The sequence below is a fragment of the Neolamprologus multifasciatus genome, chromosome 10 (genome assembly GCF_963576455.1).
Source record: "Neolamprologus multifasciatus chromosome 10, fNeoMul1.2, whole genome shotgun sequence".
Lineage (NCBI taxonomy): Eukaryota > Metazoa > Chordata > Actinopteri > Cichliformes > Cichlidae > Neolamprologus > Neolamprologus multifasciatus.
The window spans coordinates 13,603,858-13,619,208 of record NC_140448.1 but is presented as its reverse complement, the minus strand read 5'-3'; the positions used below and the strand labels follow the sequence as shown (position 1 = coordinate 13,619,208).

At 37.9% G+C, this 15,351-nt stretch overlaps 2 protein-coding genes across 2 annotated transcripts; one reads left to right on the top strand and one right to left on the bottom strand.

Annotated features, from left to right (window-relative positions):
- Positions 1-1,133: 1,133 nt before the first annotated feature.
- On the bottom strand, positions 1,134-7,352 carry casr (calcium-sensing receptor). Its single transcript, XM_085174866.1, has 6 exons — positions 7,036-7,352; positions 6,649-6,955; positions 5,626-6,465; positions 5,303-5,533; positions 4,206-4,329; positions 1,134-4,123 (listed from the first exon to the last, which is right to left on the bottom strand). Exons 1-6 carry the CDS (start codon positions 7,218-7,220, stop codon positions 2,988-2,990), a joined length of 2,823 nt encoding a protein of 940 aa, XP_085030992.1. The 5' UTR covers positions 7,221-7,352; the 3' UTR covers positions 1,134-2,987.
- Positions 7,353-9,314: 1,962 nt separating this feature from the next.
- Positions 9,315-15,164, top strand: LOC146509779 (cationic amino acid transporter 2). The gene is made up of 12 exons (XM_085174867.1): positions 9,315-9,660; positions 10,311-10,680; positions 10,799-10,954; positions 11,164-11,320; positions 11,411-11,544; positions 11,832-12,054; positions 12,237-12,373; positions 12,520-12,622; positions 13,749-13,882; positions 13,976-14,142; positions 14,332-14,440; positions 14,550-15,164. The coding sequence occupies exons 1-12, from the start codon at positions 9,562-9,564 to the stop codon at positions 14,690-14,692; spliced, it is 1,932 nt and encodes a 643-aa protein (XP_085030993.1). The 5' UTR covers positions 9,315-9,561; the 3' UTR covers positions 14,693-15,164.
- Positions 15,165-15,351: the final 187 nt, after the last annotated feature.

Genomic DNA, 15,351 nt, shown 5'->3' with positions numbered 1-15,351 from the left:
TTTAAGACCTTGAAGAGACCTCGGGGGGGGGGGGGGGGGGGGGTTAACGGTTATATTATTTATTATGAGTAAATCTTCTTTCATTTCTGCTTTTTATATTATTTTCTTATACCTCATAAACGCAGTTTTTCTGTTTAGGCAGAAAGTCTGCGAGTTGATGATGATGATGATGTGCGTCACATAAATACTTCCGGTGTGAAAATTTCAAAATTGAAGTTTGCGATCTTTTGATGACACCAAAAACTACTGGAGGACAAAACTCACGGATACATTTTTAACTGTTGTTACGTCGGTACATAAATTTTCACTACTATGCAGTCATTGCTCTACACACAGTGCTTCTGATTCTGCTCATATTTCTAAAAAAGCAGAAGAATCTCTAACAAGATTAAAAGGTTTTATCTTATCTTATCTTATCTTATCTTTATTCCCACTTAAGATGTCTTATAAATGACTTTAGCTTAATTTGTGTCTATTCTACCTATGCAAATTGGTTTATTTATTTAAATTTGGATTTTGTACTCGGGGTTTTTAATTTGTTTTTATTTGTTGTTGTTGTTGTTGTTGTTTTTGCTAATTCTGAGCATTGATGGAGAGTCATAAGTAAACAGCTTGTAGAAAAGCTAAATGCAACAGCACTACAGCCTTTGAAAGTTTGCTTTCCAGTCTTTTCTCTTTCCACGTTTAATTTTGTGAGATTTTTATGTGAATAAAATATGAAAGATTTAGCTTTAATAAACTTTGCGAAAGGGTAAATTTCTACTCCACTGTAGTTAAAATTCAGTCAAATTTCCTATTTCCACTTGCAGGTGTGCCAGTGTTTTCCATTTGAATAATTACAGTACTTTGACAAAACCCCCTCCTTTTTCAGCTAGGGCAAGCTTTGACAGATGTGCACAGCATGCAATGCTTCCTGGTTATTTTGTTCAGTCTATGGTTCATCCCACACTAGAGTTCAAAAGTCAGCAACATGCTGGTCGTGCTGCAGAGCTATATTTGAGCCTCTACAGATAAAGCTCGTTTCTTCCTGTCAACAGAGGAGCTGGTTGTCCAGCTGCACCTCAGTCAGTTTCAGGTCGAGTGTGGTCCTGGATAACTGAGCACGCTGACCTCTTATTGAGACATGTGGGAGGTCTGGTGCTTGTGAGATGCCCTTTTACCTTATTTTTGTAACATAGTGTACATGTATTATATTATATTAATATGCTATTACATAGCTCGTGGGATTTTATTATATTTTGAGACTTGGATGTGGGGTTGTGGTTTTGGGCACTGAAACAATAAATGTCACTACTTTTCAGAGGAATATTTCCTTGGCTGCGTTCCTAGATGGTGGTGTTGAGCTATAAATTTTCCAAGTCTTGGCTTTCATGTTCACACAGTGTGGGCTATATAATTCCTGTTTTAATTAGTCATAAGATATGACTGGACTTTCATCTAAGTCAGAAAAATAGACAACGTCAGTGTACTGACACTAATAATATGTAAACCATCGTGGCTATCTCTGCCTTTATTAAATACACACATTATACATTCACAACAGGAGAATTGAAGAAACAATTTCATTTCATAACTGGCCAAACATCCATTAACAGTATTCATTTGAAACATGCACTTCCTTCTGGTGTAGCTCAGACTTGATGAACTGACAAGAGACATTTTTGACTATATATTCAGATTGAACTGCTGAAACTCAACTACATTGTGGTTTGTCATTTACTGACCAGTTGAGGACATTCCAAAGTAATAATTTTGATTAAATGTGGGGTACTCTAAAAAACTGGATTTGTCCTTTTTTTATGTCTCCCTGTATTCATTTCTTTTAAGGGTTGTAAATGTAATTTGTTGTATTGAGTTTCAGGAGATTCGGCACCATCAAAGAAGCCTTACATTATGATACCTTCTCTATTGTATTCCACTTTTGTGTTGATAATTTCATATGCATGTTAATACTCAGTTCTCTATCCTTTATCATTCCTAAGGAGTTAAACCTTAATTTAAAGAAGAAAGTTCACAAAAAATATCATTAGCTTTGTAAAGGTACAAGGTGCTCTTTCACAATATTCTGGTAACAAATGATGGGATTTTTTTTGAGAGCAGACTCCACATAGCCACTATTATACTATTATTTGTGCTCAGTACACCCATGAACATGTACATTTATGGGTGTACTGTATCGTCTGTTCAATAAATGTTCGGTGATTTGTTAAACAGTTTTCTATGTAAAATTATCTCTGCAGCCCTGAAATAAACACGTCCCATAGAGTTTAGAAAAGTTACAGATTTTACAGTTGGCAAGCAGATGGCTACTCCTCCTACCACTTTACATCTCACGCACATTGTAAAGAAATGACTGCAGGGCAGGATTACTGCACAAATGACATTAACATGTGAGATAGTCCTGCACTGTTTGCAGTTGTCAGATACTTGTGATAAGCAAACCACAAGCAGAGCAAGTTCTTAGAAAGATCAGAATCCCCTTTAGTCAGTGTGTTCACCAGATTTTCTGGTAATAAGATCTATTTCCAAGAGAATTTAGGTAATTTTTACTTGCATCTTGGTTAATTTTTATTATATACAACACATTATAGGTAGTTAGTTTGTATTTTACAAGCTTACAATGTCATAACAAAATACAATAGAGGGATTATAGGAGGATATTTATCAGAGGAGGGAGCATTGTGCCGTAAAACAGTGCGAACGCCTTTTAGAAAGTGGATAATCCTCTAAAGAACAAGCAACAATTGGAAATTTTGCTTGCAATGCTGTGTTGTACCATATTAGCAGAGTTAACATTAATCAGAAATACTAAAAGTAACAGAATTCATAGACAGTATATTGTTTCGACTGATCATTCTGATAAAATATGGAGAGGGAAAAAAATGTAAAGAAAAAATCTACATTAAAATAAATTCCAAAACAAAGTCTAAAAAAATACACTCCTACTTAATTTGGATCAGTGAAGGTGACACATCAACACCTAGCAATCACATCAGAGAACTCCTCCTGGACTCCTCAAAACTCAAGGACAAGGTAACCGTTCCACTCCCAAAGCTCACCCTTGGCCTGTGCTTTCCTGAAGCAGTGTCGTAGTCATTGCCATTGGTCTTGACGCTCATGGATGAGGAAGGAGTTGAAGCAGAAGACCCACCGAGGCTGCCGGACTTTTTTCTTGAAGTTGTGCTGTGTTTTAATGTAGCTTTGGCAGCCACTTTGAAAGCATGGGCTGCAGTGCTGCATCTGACTTCCTCAATCGTGTTCCTGGAGGGTTTGAAGAGGATGATGTAGACCTTGTTGAAGAAGATACAGGCTAGCATCCCAAAGCTAGATGCCAGGATAGCAATGACCTCCACAGCTGAAACAAACTTGCCGTAAGTACTGAAGTATGCAGGAATAAAAGAGATCCAAACAATAAAGAATATGAGCATGCTAAAAGTAATGAACTTGGCCTCTGTAAAGTTTTCTGGAAGTTTCCGTGACTTAAATGCAAAGAAGAAACATATGGCTGCCAATATGCACGTGTAGCCAATTAAAAACCCAAGAGCCATCACAGAGCCCTCATTGCATGTGATAAAAATGATCTCATCGATGTCATGATTTTGGTAACTAGAAGGAGGGGCGTTGTAAAGCCAGACCACACATATCATGACTTGGACAAATGTGCACAGAAACACCAGGAGAAACTGCAGATTCAATCCCCACCATTTACGATGGAGACTCGTTGGAATCTTGGCCTCAAATACCAAAAGGACTCTGTTAGTTTTGACAAGGATGCAGGAGATGCAGAGAACAAAACTGACCCCAAAGGCGGGTTGGCGTAAACGGCATGTCCAGTCTTGTGGCTCTCCAATAAAGATGAGAGAGCTGGAGAAGCAACAGATGAGTGAGAAAAGGAGCACATACGATAGTTCTCGGTTTGTGGCCTTCACAATTGGGGTGTTGCGAAATCTGACAAAGACTCCAATCACGAAGGCTGTCAAGACAACACCCAGTACTGCACATATAGCCAGAGCTATCCCAAATGGTTCTGTCCAGGAGAGAAACTCGACTTCCTTGAGGAAACAGAACGTGTGGTTCCCGTTTGACCAGGAGTTATTTGGACACTTGGCGCAAACACTGGCATCTGTATAAGAGAAACTGTGTTAAAACTCTACCACTCATAAAGTCTAACATTAGCAGAGAGTGTTTTGCATCTACCTACATACCTTTATGATTACTGTATTCACCATCAGAACACTCTGTGCATTCAAAGCAGCAAGTAGGCATGCTGTCTATGATCCCCTTTCTTGTGCCAGGTTCACAGTCCTCACTGCAGTTAGAGAATGGCACCTTTAGAAGATAAAACAAACAGCAAGGTTAATGAGAAGGATTGATTTAGATGGGCATTCAAATGTAAAATAGAAAGTTTACATTTTTCTCTGTGATCGTGTATATTGTGTATGCAGCTGTTTTTAACATCACCATAAAAAGTTATTGTCTTTAAAAGGTAGACAGACGTAAAGTACATCTGTCTAACTTTTAAAGACCAGTCCAAGTTCTGCTCTTTACCTTAAGTCAGGAATCAATATGCATATAATAGCATATTGAATGATGACAGGAAAGCTGTGTGATAATCGTGCATAAAAGATGGTTGTAGCCTGTGTCTCTGAAATGTAAAACCAGTGGAACTATCTTGGAGTGTGGATTATACTGTGTTGTGGACACAGACACAGAAATCTGCAGATGGCACTTAAAGAAATCCCCCAGTACTAATTTAAAAAGAAGTCTACGTTACAGAAGCAGAAGGCATGGGGCTTCACACACACCATCTTACATAACAGAGACTGAAGGAGACACCACCTGACTTATGGATGTGGAAACTATACGATACATGTGAGTCTCAGTGTTTACTCTGTCCTAATGGGTTAAATATAGTGTGATGTTCATTTTATCCAATGTGGAAAGGTAACAAATACTGGCCCTGTAAGGTGGGCCATACACTGCATTTCCAGTGGTGGAGAGAAAGGTGGCCAACAGGGGGACTACTTCCCAGATGGCAAAGGCCAAAATGCAAAACTCGGAGCTGAAAAATGGTAATCCACAACCACAGAGGTGACATCTGCATTTAGCCTCACATAAAATCACAACTTTAGTTTTAGTTCACTCTTATTGCTCCGATAGTACTTATGCAGACAGCTGTTTTACCTTAAAAAGTACCATTTATCAGCTGAGACACTGATATGTCAGAGCCGCGTTCCCTTGTTTTTTCTCAATGACAAGAAATAACAGTGTTTTAACGGACATACAAAAGAGTTTCACTGACCTCTGTGCTATAGCCATTCCAAAGAATCTTTGTCCTGTCAATGAACAGCTTGGCTCCTCTCTTGGCATGCATGTTGTAATATCCAACCTCCTCAAAAACCACAGAGCCATCTTCAGTAGACCTGTGCCAGTTTATAATGGTGTAATTTGCTTCCATATCTGAGTTCTCATCAAAGCGCATCTTTTCTCCCATGCTGTTGGTGTAGTTCAAATGCCTAAGCTGCTTAAGGACCTGAGAAATAGAAGAACATGCTTTCATGATTCACACATTGGCATATCTAATATTTAACTCCTTTTATTAAACATAAATTAAATACATTGTACCTGCCATGCTTCCATTTTTTTTATATCTGCGCAGGAATTGTTTGCAAAAAGTCCACGTCCAGGTGTGCATGTGAGTATGTCCTGTAGCGCCTGTGCTATGGAATAAACTGCAACATAAACGTTATAGGAGATACGAAGGTGTTTGTAGTCCAGGTATGGTGTTTCAACACTTGCGATGTCCTCCTCACCACTACACAAAGGCCTGAAACTAGTGCTGCCATTCTCACTTTCTTGGAATCTCGGGCTATCTTCTAGATAGCAGTTGAAAGTTTCTTCCCAAAACTCTCTGACAAATTCATTATGACTGTCTTTCTTTGGTTGGACGTGCTGTAAGAACTCTCTAAAGCCAGGTATACGACCTGCCTTTAGAGCAAAACCAATAGTCCCTGCCATAACATCAAGATATTCTGGTTTAGCAACAAGGGACGAGATTGCCCAAGCTTCACTGGCTAACCAGATCCGATCTGTGATGTTTCTCCTAACCATCTCTTTGATTAGAGGTTCGACATCTGGGCCACTGGCGAACACAACGATTACTTTAGCTGTGGAATTCTCAATCCTGTCAGCCAGAGCTTTGATTTCGTGATCCTCAAAGTACTGAGAAATAAGTTCATTTAGATGAATGCAGATGTCTCGCTCTTCCATCTCCTTCTCAAACTTTTCAATCCCTGGACGCCCATACTCATCATCGGAGGCCACAGCAATGACCCAGTTCCACTGAAAGTACTCAATAATGTCTGCCATGGCTGTAGCCTGGTACTCATCTGTAGGAATGGTTCTCATGAAGGACTTGTACTGATTCTTGTTGCTCAGTAGGCGGCTAGACGAGGCATAACTGATCTGAAACAGGAAATTGCTCAGTTCATCTATCAGGTTTTCATTGCATCTTCTTAATTATCTTTAACCACTTTCAAATCATTTATTGAACAAACACAAAAATCATTATATGTAGACTTAATTTTTATGGATGTAGATAAGGAAGTAATGATGTGTTGTTGACATAGCTATTACCTATCAACTCACCTGAGGGATATAAAATAGACCCAGCAAGTTTGCAACTGCTGTGGAGACAGCAGATCCAGCAGCTCCTACTACTGCAATGGTTGATGGTATGTGATCAGTACAGTTGCAAAACTCATCTAAATTTAAAGAGTCGATCTTATTTTGGGCCACAAAACTTAGGGTGGCTTCCAAGGCTTTTGACACAGTGTTGCAAGTGTCAAAAATCTTGTAGCCCAACGTGATGTTGGGAAGGAGCGTACTGCTGTTGTTAATCTCTTCAATCGCGAAAATCATGGCCTGGAGCCAACGAAAACCACGGAAATTGAACCTGTGCAAAGAAAAAAAAGGCATGAGTACGACACACTTGGTTTGCAAAAGGGTTTTTTGTCACCTCAGAGCATAAATTACCTGACACACTGGGTGGATTCTGGCCGGGCCGCAAGGTCTTGATCTTTGGATGCAATGCCGAAGTGTAAGGGGAAAAGACCTCCAAGTAAAATATCACCAGTCATCTGTGCTCTCTGGTGGGGTCCGTACGTTGAAATCACATAACTGGACCCCAGCAGTGTCAAATAATACAGAAGCAGTCTCATCTTTTTTTGTCTTTGATTGGATACGATTGTTTTCTGTGACTTCCCAGGGTGAAGAAAATTTCAATATTAACTTCTCCCATCAATCTGCCTGCTGGGTTGTTTTGTGTTATTCATGTTTATGCTGATGAAGGTCTACCTGTTTGAAACATAGAGATGAACAACTCATTGGTTAGAAATAAGTACCACTGGTGAAATCGTTAGAGTTTTCCGTTTTTAATTCAGAAAAACACAGGAATATGCCGAGTGTGTAATACTGATTTAACTCCAATTATTGAGTTCATTTTCCAGCTTAAGCAGGGACAAAATATTGTAATGAGCCATCATGGCCTAAGGCTATATTTCTTGCTTGAGCCAGAACACTCAGATACAGAAGTTTTCTAAGAGTTAGGATTTTTCTTAATGAGCTGACTTCTTTAGTTGTAATTCTAAGAAGAGATAAATTTAAATATTTCACACCTCACTAACAGTGTCATAGTGTTCTTGAAATATCCTAGATGAACTGAAACAAGCACAGGATATACATGAGCCAAGAGAGAAGTCACACTCTAATGACCTTCCTGCAAATGCTATGGCCAGTGAACCCAGTCACCATGGAGAAAAGCCATAGCGGCCCTGCTGCAGCTGGTTAATACTGCTGGAAAAATGCTGGGGCAGAGCCGTGATAATGAAGCAACTACAACCCCTAGGAGCCATTGTTTGCCACATTACGGAGAAGAAGAAGAATTTTTATTGCTCTAAGGAGAAACAAAAAAAACACATAAATTTTCTACAATTAGGATTTATTACATCTTGCAGGTAAATGTTAAAAAAACAGAAAGTAACTCAGTTAATTCAACAGTTTTAACTAAACTGTGATTAAAAATTGATTCAAAAGCGTTTTAAAATCAATAAAGCCACTAACCATGGTTTTATTACTGGTTTCAAATGATTAAAAACCTAAATCAGAAAGTAGTTATGGGTCTATTGGTAAAAATAATGTCCTGCTTTTTAAACATCCATTTAAAACAACAAAAATAGGGCATATAAGCTCAAATAAAACTTACCTCCCAAATTCCCGAGTATTACTTAAAGACATGTGAAACAGTCAATCTGCAGCTATTCACCGATTTTAAGGACTTTTTCCAAAATATCCTGACTGCTGAATGATTTCACTAGACAATGCTGCTGGCTTCTGAACCTCTTTCTGCAGATGAATCATTAACAAAGAGAAGGATAGGCCATTTCCTTCAGCTAATGAAGTCAGCTCACAGTTCACTCCTCCTGAAAGAAATCACATCTAAAGTGGCAGAGGATAGGTTGGGGCTTAAAATCTATTCTTTTGTCTACGCTATTACAAATTAAAATTAATGTATTTCCTAGTACACAGCCTCATTGTTGGATTAAAAAAGACGAGTTGTGGAGATTGCTTTTCTGTACAGGCTTTGATAAAAATGGCATTTTAAACTGGATTTGGAACAGGATTCTGTGTAATATTATTATTAGTAGTAGTATTACTATTTTTATTATGTAATAACTAAGTGCCTTTTTCATGTTTACATTTTTATTGTATTTCATCTGCATTGTGATTCCATGAACTCCTGGAAGCAATGGATTGTACCCTTATGTTCAACTAATTGTTCTCCAAACAATTAGTTTATTCCCGCTCTGATGAACAAGTCAATTTGTTGCTGAGGAGATGTCTCCAGTGAAAACCATTTCACTTTACAACGTGTTGACTTACCAGGGTCCCAAGGTGACTGTATGTTCACGAGACATCAAGCACACGGAAGCTCTCCAGAGGTTACAATAAGTCTAATAAGTCTGTTCTAAGTTTCAGTCAACTTCTTTATAGCTAGAGGAAGGTCGTCATACTACATGCAGACCTTGGGATGCTAATCAGCAGGCGTATAAAGTACTGTGAGAACCATTAACAGTAACATTTGGTAAATGAGGCCAATAATCTTACAGCAAATTAGTGCATGGTTAATTTGTTCACATATTATTGAAAGAAATGACAATAAATGAGTAAATGTGTTTCTAGATTTGAAGCGAAAATAAATTATAAAGTGAATTAATAAATTCACCAGCACGTCTTTATGACTGAATGTATGAATCAGTAAGAGCAATTCATCATTAAGGTTTCAATAGCTTTTTTTTTTATAGCATTCAGTTGAATTCAAATGTAAAAACATGTTTAGTATAAGTGTCATCTACGCACAAAAAACAGCTAAAATAAGTCTTTTTCCCGCTTGCTCCCACCTTTATAAAGTCTTGATATGTGAGTGCTCACACAAATCATTCTGATCCACTCTTTTTCAGAAATGGCACATAAGTCTGAAATGTAACATAATGTGTAAAAAAAATGTTGGGCTGTGAAGAGTTCACGGTGAATGAATTTATTCCATACACAGTGTGGAGTGGGACAGATCAAAACAGACTCACACAGCATTCAGCTAGAAAGGTAAGGAATGTCTCTCTCTTTTTTTTTATTGATGTGACTTTAATATGTCAGCTGTAATCTCTGTTTGTTAGTTTGTGTAATTAGTGTGCATGGCTTAATTTGTAATGACATCGTATCTGAGTCACGGTGAATCATCGGTACGTTATATAAACACTGTAAAATCATAAATTTATTATGATAAAGCACTATGTGCCCTCATTTACTCAGCAAATAGACCATGAAATATACTTGTCAAATTATTGCATGAATAACAAAGTAAAAATTAGTGCTTATAGTTTCTACTGTTCAGTAAAGTTTGTGTATGTGTAGTTGTAGCTTACTGTTGATGGTATGAAACGTGAGCTTGTTCATATGTGAAGTCATATGGTGATTTATACACTAATAATAATAATTACTAAATGCATAAAGGCTTTGAGTGCTCAAGTAGAGCAGAACAGTGCTACGTAAGAACTAGTCCATTTATCATTTACCAACTCGGATTAAATGAACTGTAAAACAAAACAAATTTACTTTGTTTGATCAGATAACAGCATAAAAAATAGTTAAAATCTAGTCCTGGTTGTATTCACAATTTTCTCACTGCCAGTTCTCAAGTTTTGATTTTCTTCTAGTACCCACACAATTAACTGAATAATTCCTAATTATCACAGATGTCCGGTGCAAAGGTGCTGCAGTTTCTGCAGAATATTTCACGTAGAAAACCTCTGGAGCCTGAGGGTGAAGTGTCCAACTTTCGCCGGTGTCTGACTACCCTTGATTTGGTGGCTCTTGGGGTCGGCAGCACACTGGGGGCCGGTGTGTATGTGCTTTCAGGAGAAGTGGCCAGAGCTGTGGCCGGGCCTAGTATCATAATCTCCTTCCTGATAGCAGCAGTGGCCTCCATCTTTGCAGGACTGTGTTATGCTGAATTTGGAGCTCGTGTTCCCAAAACTGGCTCTGCTTATCTCTATAGCTACGTGACTGTGGGTGAGATATGGGCTTTTGTCACGGGCTGGAACCTGCTGCTGTCTTATGTCATAGGTAACAATAAGGCCATTGAATGAATATTAATCCTGGAAAAATCATAGATTAAAATAATATTTGTCAAGTGATTTTAAGTAACACCAGGTACTGTTTGCTAATGGCTTCTGTTGTTAAGGGACATCAAGTGTAGCCAGAGCCTGGAGTGGGACCTTTGATGATCTCATTGGAAATGTAATTGCCAACTCTTTAGGCAAACAGGTTGCAATGGATTTACCTGGATTGGCTCCCTATCCAGACTTCTTTGCAGCAGGTATCATTATGCTCTTGGCAGGTAAGTTTCATATACTAAAAACCTAATTATTTATTAACATAATACAGGTACTCTTAGTTTATTGTAAGTTTAAAAAATGATTAAAAAAAAAAACACACAAGAGGTTGAAGTGTCCTACATATTTTTGACTAAAGTAAATATTTGACAAATGAGTTTCCACTAGGTTCATTGACATGGTGAAATTAATTCTTATATATTTTTCTTTCTAGGGATTCTTGCATTTGGTGTTAAAGAATCGGCCACTGTAAATAAAGTTTTTACAGCAGTTAACATCCTGGTGTTGCTCTTTGTTATCCTCTCTGGGTTCATAAAGGGGGACATCAACAACTGGTACAGATATGAAGACACCCTTCCAAACCAATCCGAGTATGGCCTCCCCCTTCCCCCGTTATTTTGGCTTCTGCTGTATTTTTCTTTCTTTTTTTTAGCTGCTTGACTGTTGATCACTGTTTACAGGAACTATACGACCCTGAATAAAACCACCACATATGGCAGTGGAGGATTTTTCCCTTTTGGTTTTGAGGGGACATTAGCAGGAGCAGCCACTTGCTTTTATGCATTTGTTGGATTTGACTGCATTGCAACAACAGGTAACTTTTAGAATTTGTGTTTCAAAACCCTTTAAGTGCAAAGCCAGTAATTATAATGCACTGTATAAGAAAAGTGAAAATTTGATCACAATGACTTCAGAAGATGTTTGTGGCAATTTCAATTGTCCAGAAAAACACAGAGATCTTTGCACACTAGAATATTCTCTACAGCATATACATTTTGTAAAATAGTTTATTTTATAGACATGGTGCTATGTCATAAAAACACATCTAAAGATTAAATGATGGCATAAACCACACTGGGATAATTTTGTGTTTTTCTTTAGGAGAGGAGGTTCAGAATCCTCAGAAGTCAATCCCACTCGGGATTGTGGCGTCTCTCCTTATCTGCTTCTTGGCTTATTTTGGTGTGTCTGCTACCCTGACTCTTTTGATGCCATACTATTTGCTCAACGTTCACAGTCCACTGCCTGTGGCCTTTACATACATCGGTTGGGGCCCTGCAAAGTATGCAGTTGCTGTGGGATCACTCTGTGCGCTCTCAACAAGGTATAATGCATGATGTATCACGTATAAACAAACCTACAATTCTTTATACATTACAATATTCCTTTGGTGACATTTATAGCACATACACCAAATAAAATCACTGGGATCATTACTAGAAATTAAAACAGGGACACGAGAATAACTGAATTGCTGTTAATGAGCTATGAGCTTTTTTCCCGAAGCCTTCTAGGATCAATGTTCCCGATGCCTCGTGTTCTCTTTGCCATGGCCCGGGATGGACTGCTCTTCAGACCTCTCAGTAACATGAGTGACAGACAAAGTCCTGTCATTGCTACACTGGCTTCAGGGGTTGTAGCAGGTATAACTAACTTTAGAAGAGATTATAATATAATTTTTTAAATTGCATTTTTTAATTATTTGATTTTGTTAAGGCCATCAGCTACTACACTGATAAAATGGTTGCAGAATTTATAAACATATTTAATTTCTCCTACTTCTTTGCAGCTATCATGGCTTTATTGTTTGACCTGAAGTCGCTGGTTGACATGATGTCGATTGGAACCCTGTTTGCCTACACACTTGTTGCCATTTGCATTCTCATATTAAGGTACAGATCATCACAAGTATGCATGTTGGCACTGCACTTGTTACTGCTTATCATTAGTAGTGGTGTTAGCATTTATTATCACTCTGATCCAAAATAATTGCTACAGCACTGGGAAAAAATCAACTTATTTCTTTATATTTTGCACCTAACAAACAAGACTTTCTTGCGCTTTTTAAAAGTGGTCTTTACCATTAGTTGTCCAGCTTTCTGAAGGTCTTTCAAAGTTTTTCTTTGCACACTGGCTGCTTTCTCACTCAGCTTTAGTTCAGTCCTTGTACCTGACCATTTTCAGAGGAATGTTTTTTGTTTGTTCAATCACTAACCTATGAATCCTTCAAATATAAAATGGTTTCTAACTGAAAGGATGAAATGGTAATATGTCTAACAGACAAAGCATCAGTTTAAAACTGTATCTTGATGCGCTTTGTTCCTGTCAATAAAATTGATTCATGTTTGTGGCTGTGATGGGACAAAATGTGGAAAAGTTCAAGGGGGCCGAATACTTTTGCAAGCCACTGTATAGAGAAATAAGCGGTCACTCAAGACATATATGCATAGACAAGGTTGTATATTTGTTATTGAAAGAAGCTTACCTTTATGAGTGGTTAGGAAGAACCTGTGATAAGAGACGGAATTAAGTTGTTTATACAAATGAATTAATATTATTACTGCCTTCTATGATGCTTACAGTATACCTAATAATATGTGTAGATACACAGGTCAGTCACAAAATGGCTCAACAACCTCAAAATATTGACTATGATACGGTCATATTACTGTCATAAAATGTGTGAGTACGCTAGGTAGGGAAATAACAATGCACACTAATGAGCATAATGAAATTAAACAGATGAATGACTCAGGGTTTGCTTGTTTGAAGAGTTTATGAAGACATCAGGTTTTCTTTACTTTAATCAGTCACTTATAATTCCAAAAGATCATGTAATGAAGTGCTGTTGACTGGATGTGTGTTGTTCAGACATTAAAAATAGACTCCAGGATGTGAACAAGAAAAAAAAAACAGGAATATAATAATTTGGTGCTTTACGAGAATATTATTAGTAGAAATAACTAAACACCTTAAATGTTTTCACATTTTTTAAATTATATTTCCTTAATTTTACAGGTATCAAACTGACCTCAGTGATGATTCTAGTCTAAGCAAAGCAGAACCTTTTACCATTGGAGGGATATTATGTCCTTCATACCAAGCCACTACAAGGACATCAAAAAATGTGTCCCTTTTAACTTTTGTTATTAGTGAGTCATCATCTTTCTGTTGTACTGTACTTTTTATTTATTTAATTTTTGATTAATAGAACTCAAACGTATTGATTTATTGATTCTCCTCAGTCTTTTTAGCAGTTGTTCTCAGCGTCTTCGTATCTGAGGCTGTAGATTACCTGCAAGCCCTGGAGTGGTGGAGCATACTTTGTCTTTCTGTGATAGTAGCAATGATTTTTCTAATCATCCTCATCGTCTGGAGGCAACCGCAGAATACAGCAGAAGCTGCTTTCATGGTATGAAAGAAAGACAGTGAAGACTGATTAATGAAAGCATAGAAATAGAAACAGAAATTTAGCCAACCTGTATTATCATTACATGTTTATTTATTTTTTAAGCTCTAAAGTTCTGAATTTTGGGAGGTTTGGGTTTTTTTTTTTCCTTTAATATCTTTTAACAATGCTTCTCCTCTTTTATATCCCCAGGTTCCTTTTGTCCCATTACTTCCTATTTTTAGTACCTTTGTCAATGTCCATCTAATGGCTCAGCTTGGATCAGACACTTGGATCCGCTATACAGTGTGGATGGGAGTAGGTATGTGCAGCACATTTCTGTTACAAAATACATAAAAAAGATTATACGTGTGCAAAAATATCTCTTTTTATATGTGTGACCTCTACGTTTCTTTTAAAATTTTGAACAGGTTTGATCATCTACTTTTGTTATGGTGTTCGCCACAGTGTGCAGAAACAAAGGCTTGAACATTCACACGATCGAGTCAGTATTCACAGCATCGCTGCTGCTATGGAACAAAGCACGAAACCCGGACAAGATGTAACTGGATAAATACATAGTGTATTTAATGACAGAAATTTTAAAAAGAATACCTGATTTGCATAAATCTCACAATGGTGATTGTCTCAGGAATTCACAAACTTTTATTTGGCAGCATCCAGCAATGCAAGGCTTTATGCAATACTCTGCTTTTATATTACTTTTTTGTATAAGACATAATTAAAGGAAAGAATGAGGAAGGATTCAGCAAGTATTTCAAGTATAATCACATAGTTATTAGTATTATATAACAAAAAAAAAACCCAAAACATTTAGCTTATATATTAAATGGTAGAAAATCTAAAGAAATTTGGATTTTGTGAACAACAGAGTTGAAGATGACAATGTTTTTAGTAGAAGCGACCAGAATGGACAGGACAGCTCAGGTTGAGCCATTTGGACACAAAGTCGGAGAGCCAAGATGGCCTGGACATGTGCAGAAGAGGGATGATGGATACACTGGACAAAAGATGTTGAAGATGGAACTTCCTCCACTTCGGAGGTGGGGTGCCCCCGGCCTCTCGGCCTGGGGCTCGGTCACTCAGGCACAGCTGGCTGCCGGCGGAGCTCACGGGCACGTCACTGCAGCCCCCCCTGGCTTCTGCTCCGTGGCTGCTGGGTGACCCCTCATCTGGGACTCTCCTCAGCTCTTTCTGGGACAGTGGCGCGGC

Coding starts and splice junctions, on each gene's coding strand:
- LOC146509779 (XM_085174867.1), top strand. CDS start 9,562: ATGTTGGGCTGTGAAGAGTTCACGGTGAATGAATTTATTCCATACACA. Junction 9,661..10,310: donor CACAGCATTCAGCTAGAAAG/GTAAGGAATGTC, acceptor TAATTATCACAG/ATGTCCGGTGCAAAGGTGCT. Junction 12,623..13,748: donor ATTTGCATTCTCATATTAAG/GTACAGATCATC, acceptor TTAATTTTACAG/GTATCAAACTGACCTCAGTG.
- casr (XM_085174866.1), bottom strand. CDS start 7,220: ATGAGACTGCTTCTGTATTATTTGACACTGCTGGGGTCCAGTTATGTG. Junction 6,466..6,648: donor GTCTATTTTATATCCCTCAG/GTGAGTTGATAG, acceptor TTCCTGTTTCAG/ATCAGTTATGCCTCGTCTAG. Junction 4,124..4,205: donor TGAATACAGTAATCATAAAG/GTATGTAGGTAG, acceptor TCTCTTATACAG/ATGCCAGTGTTTGCGCCAAG.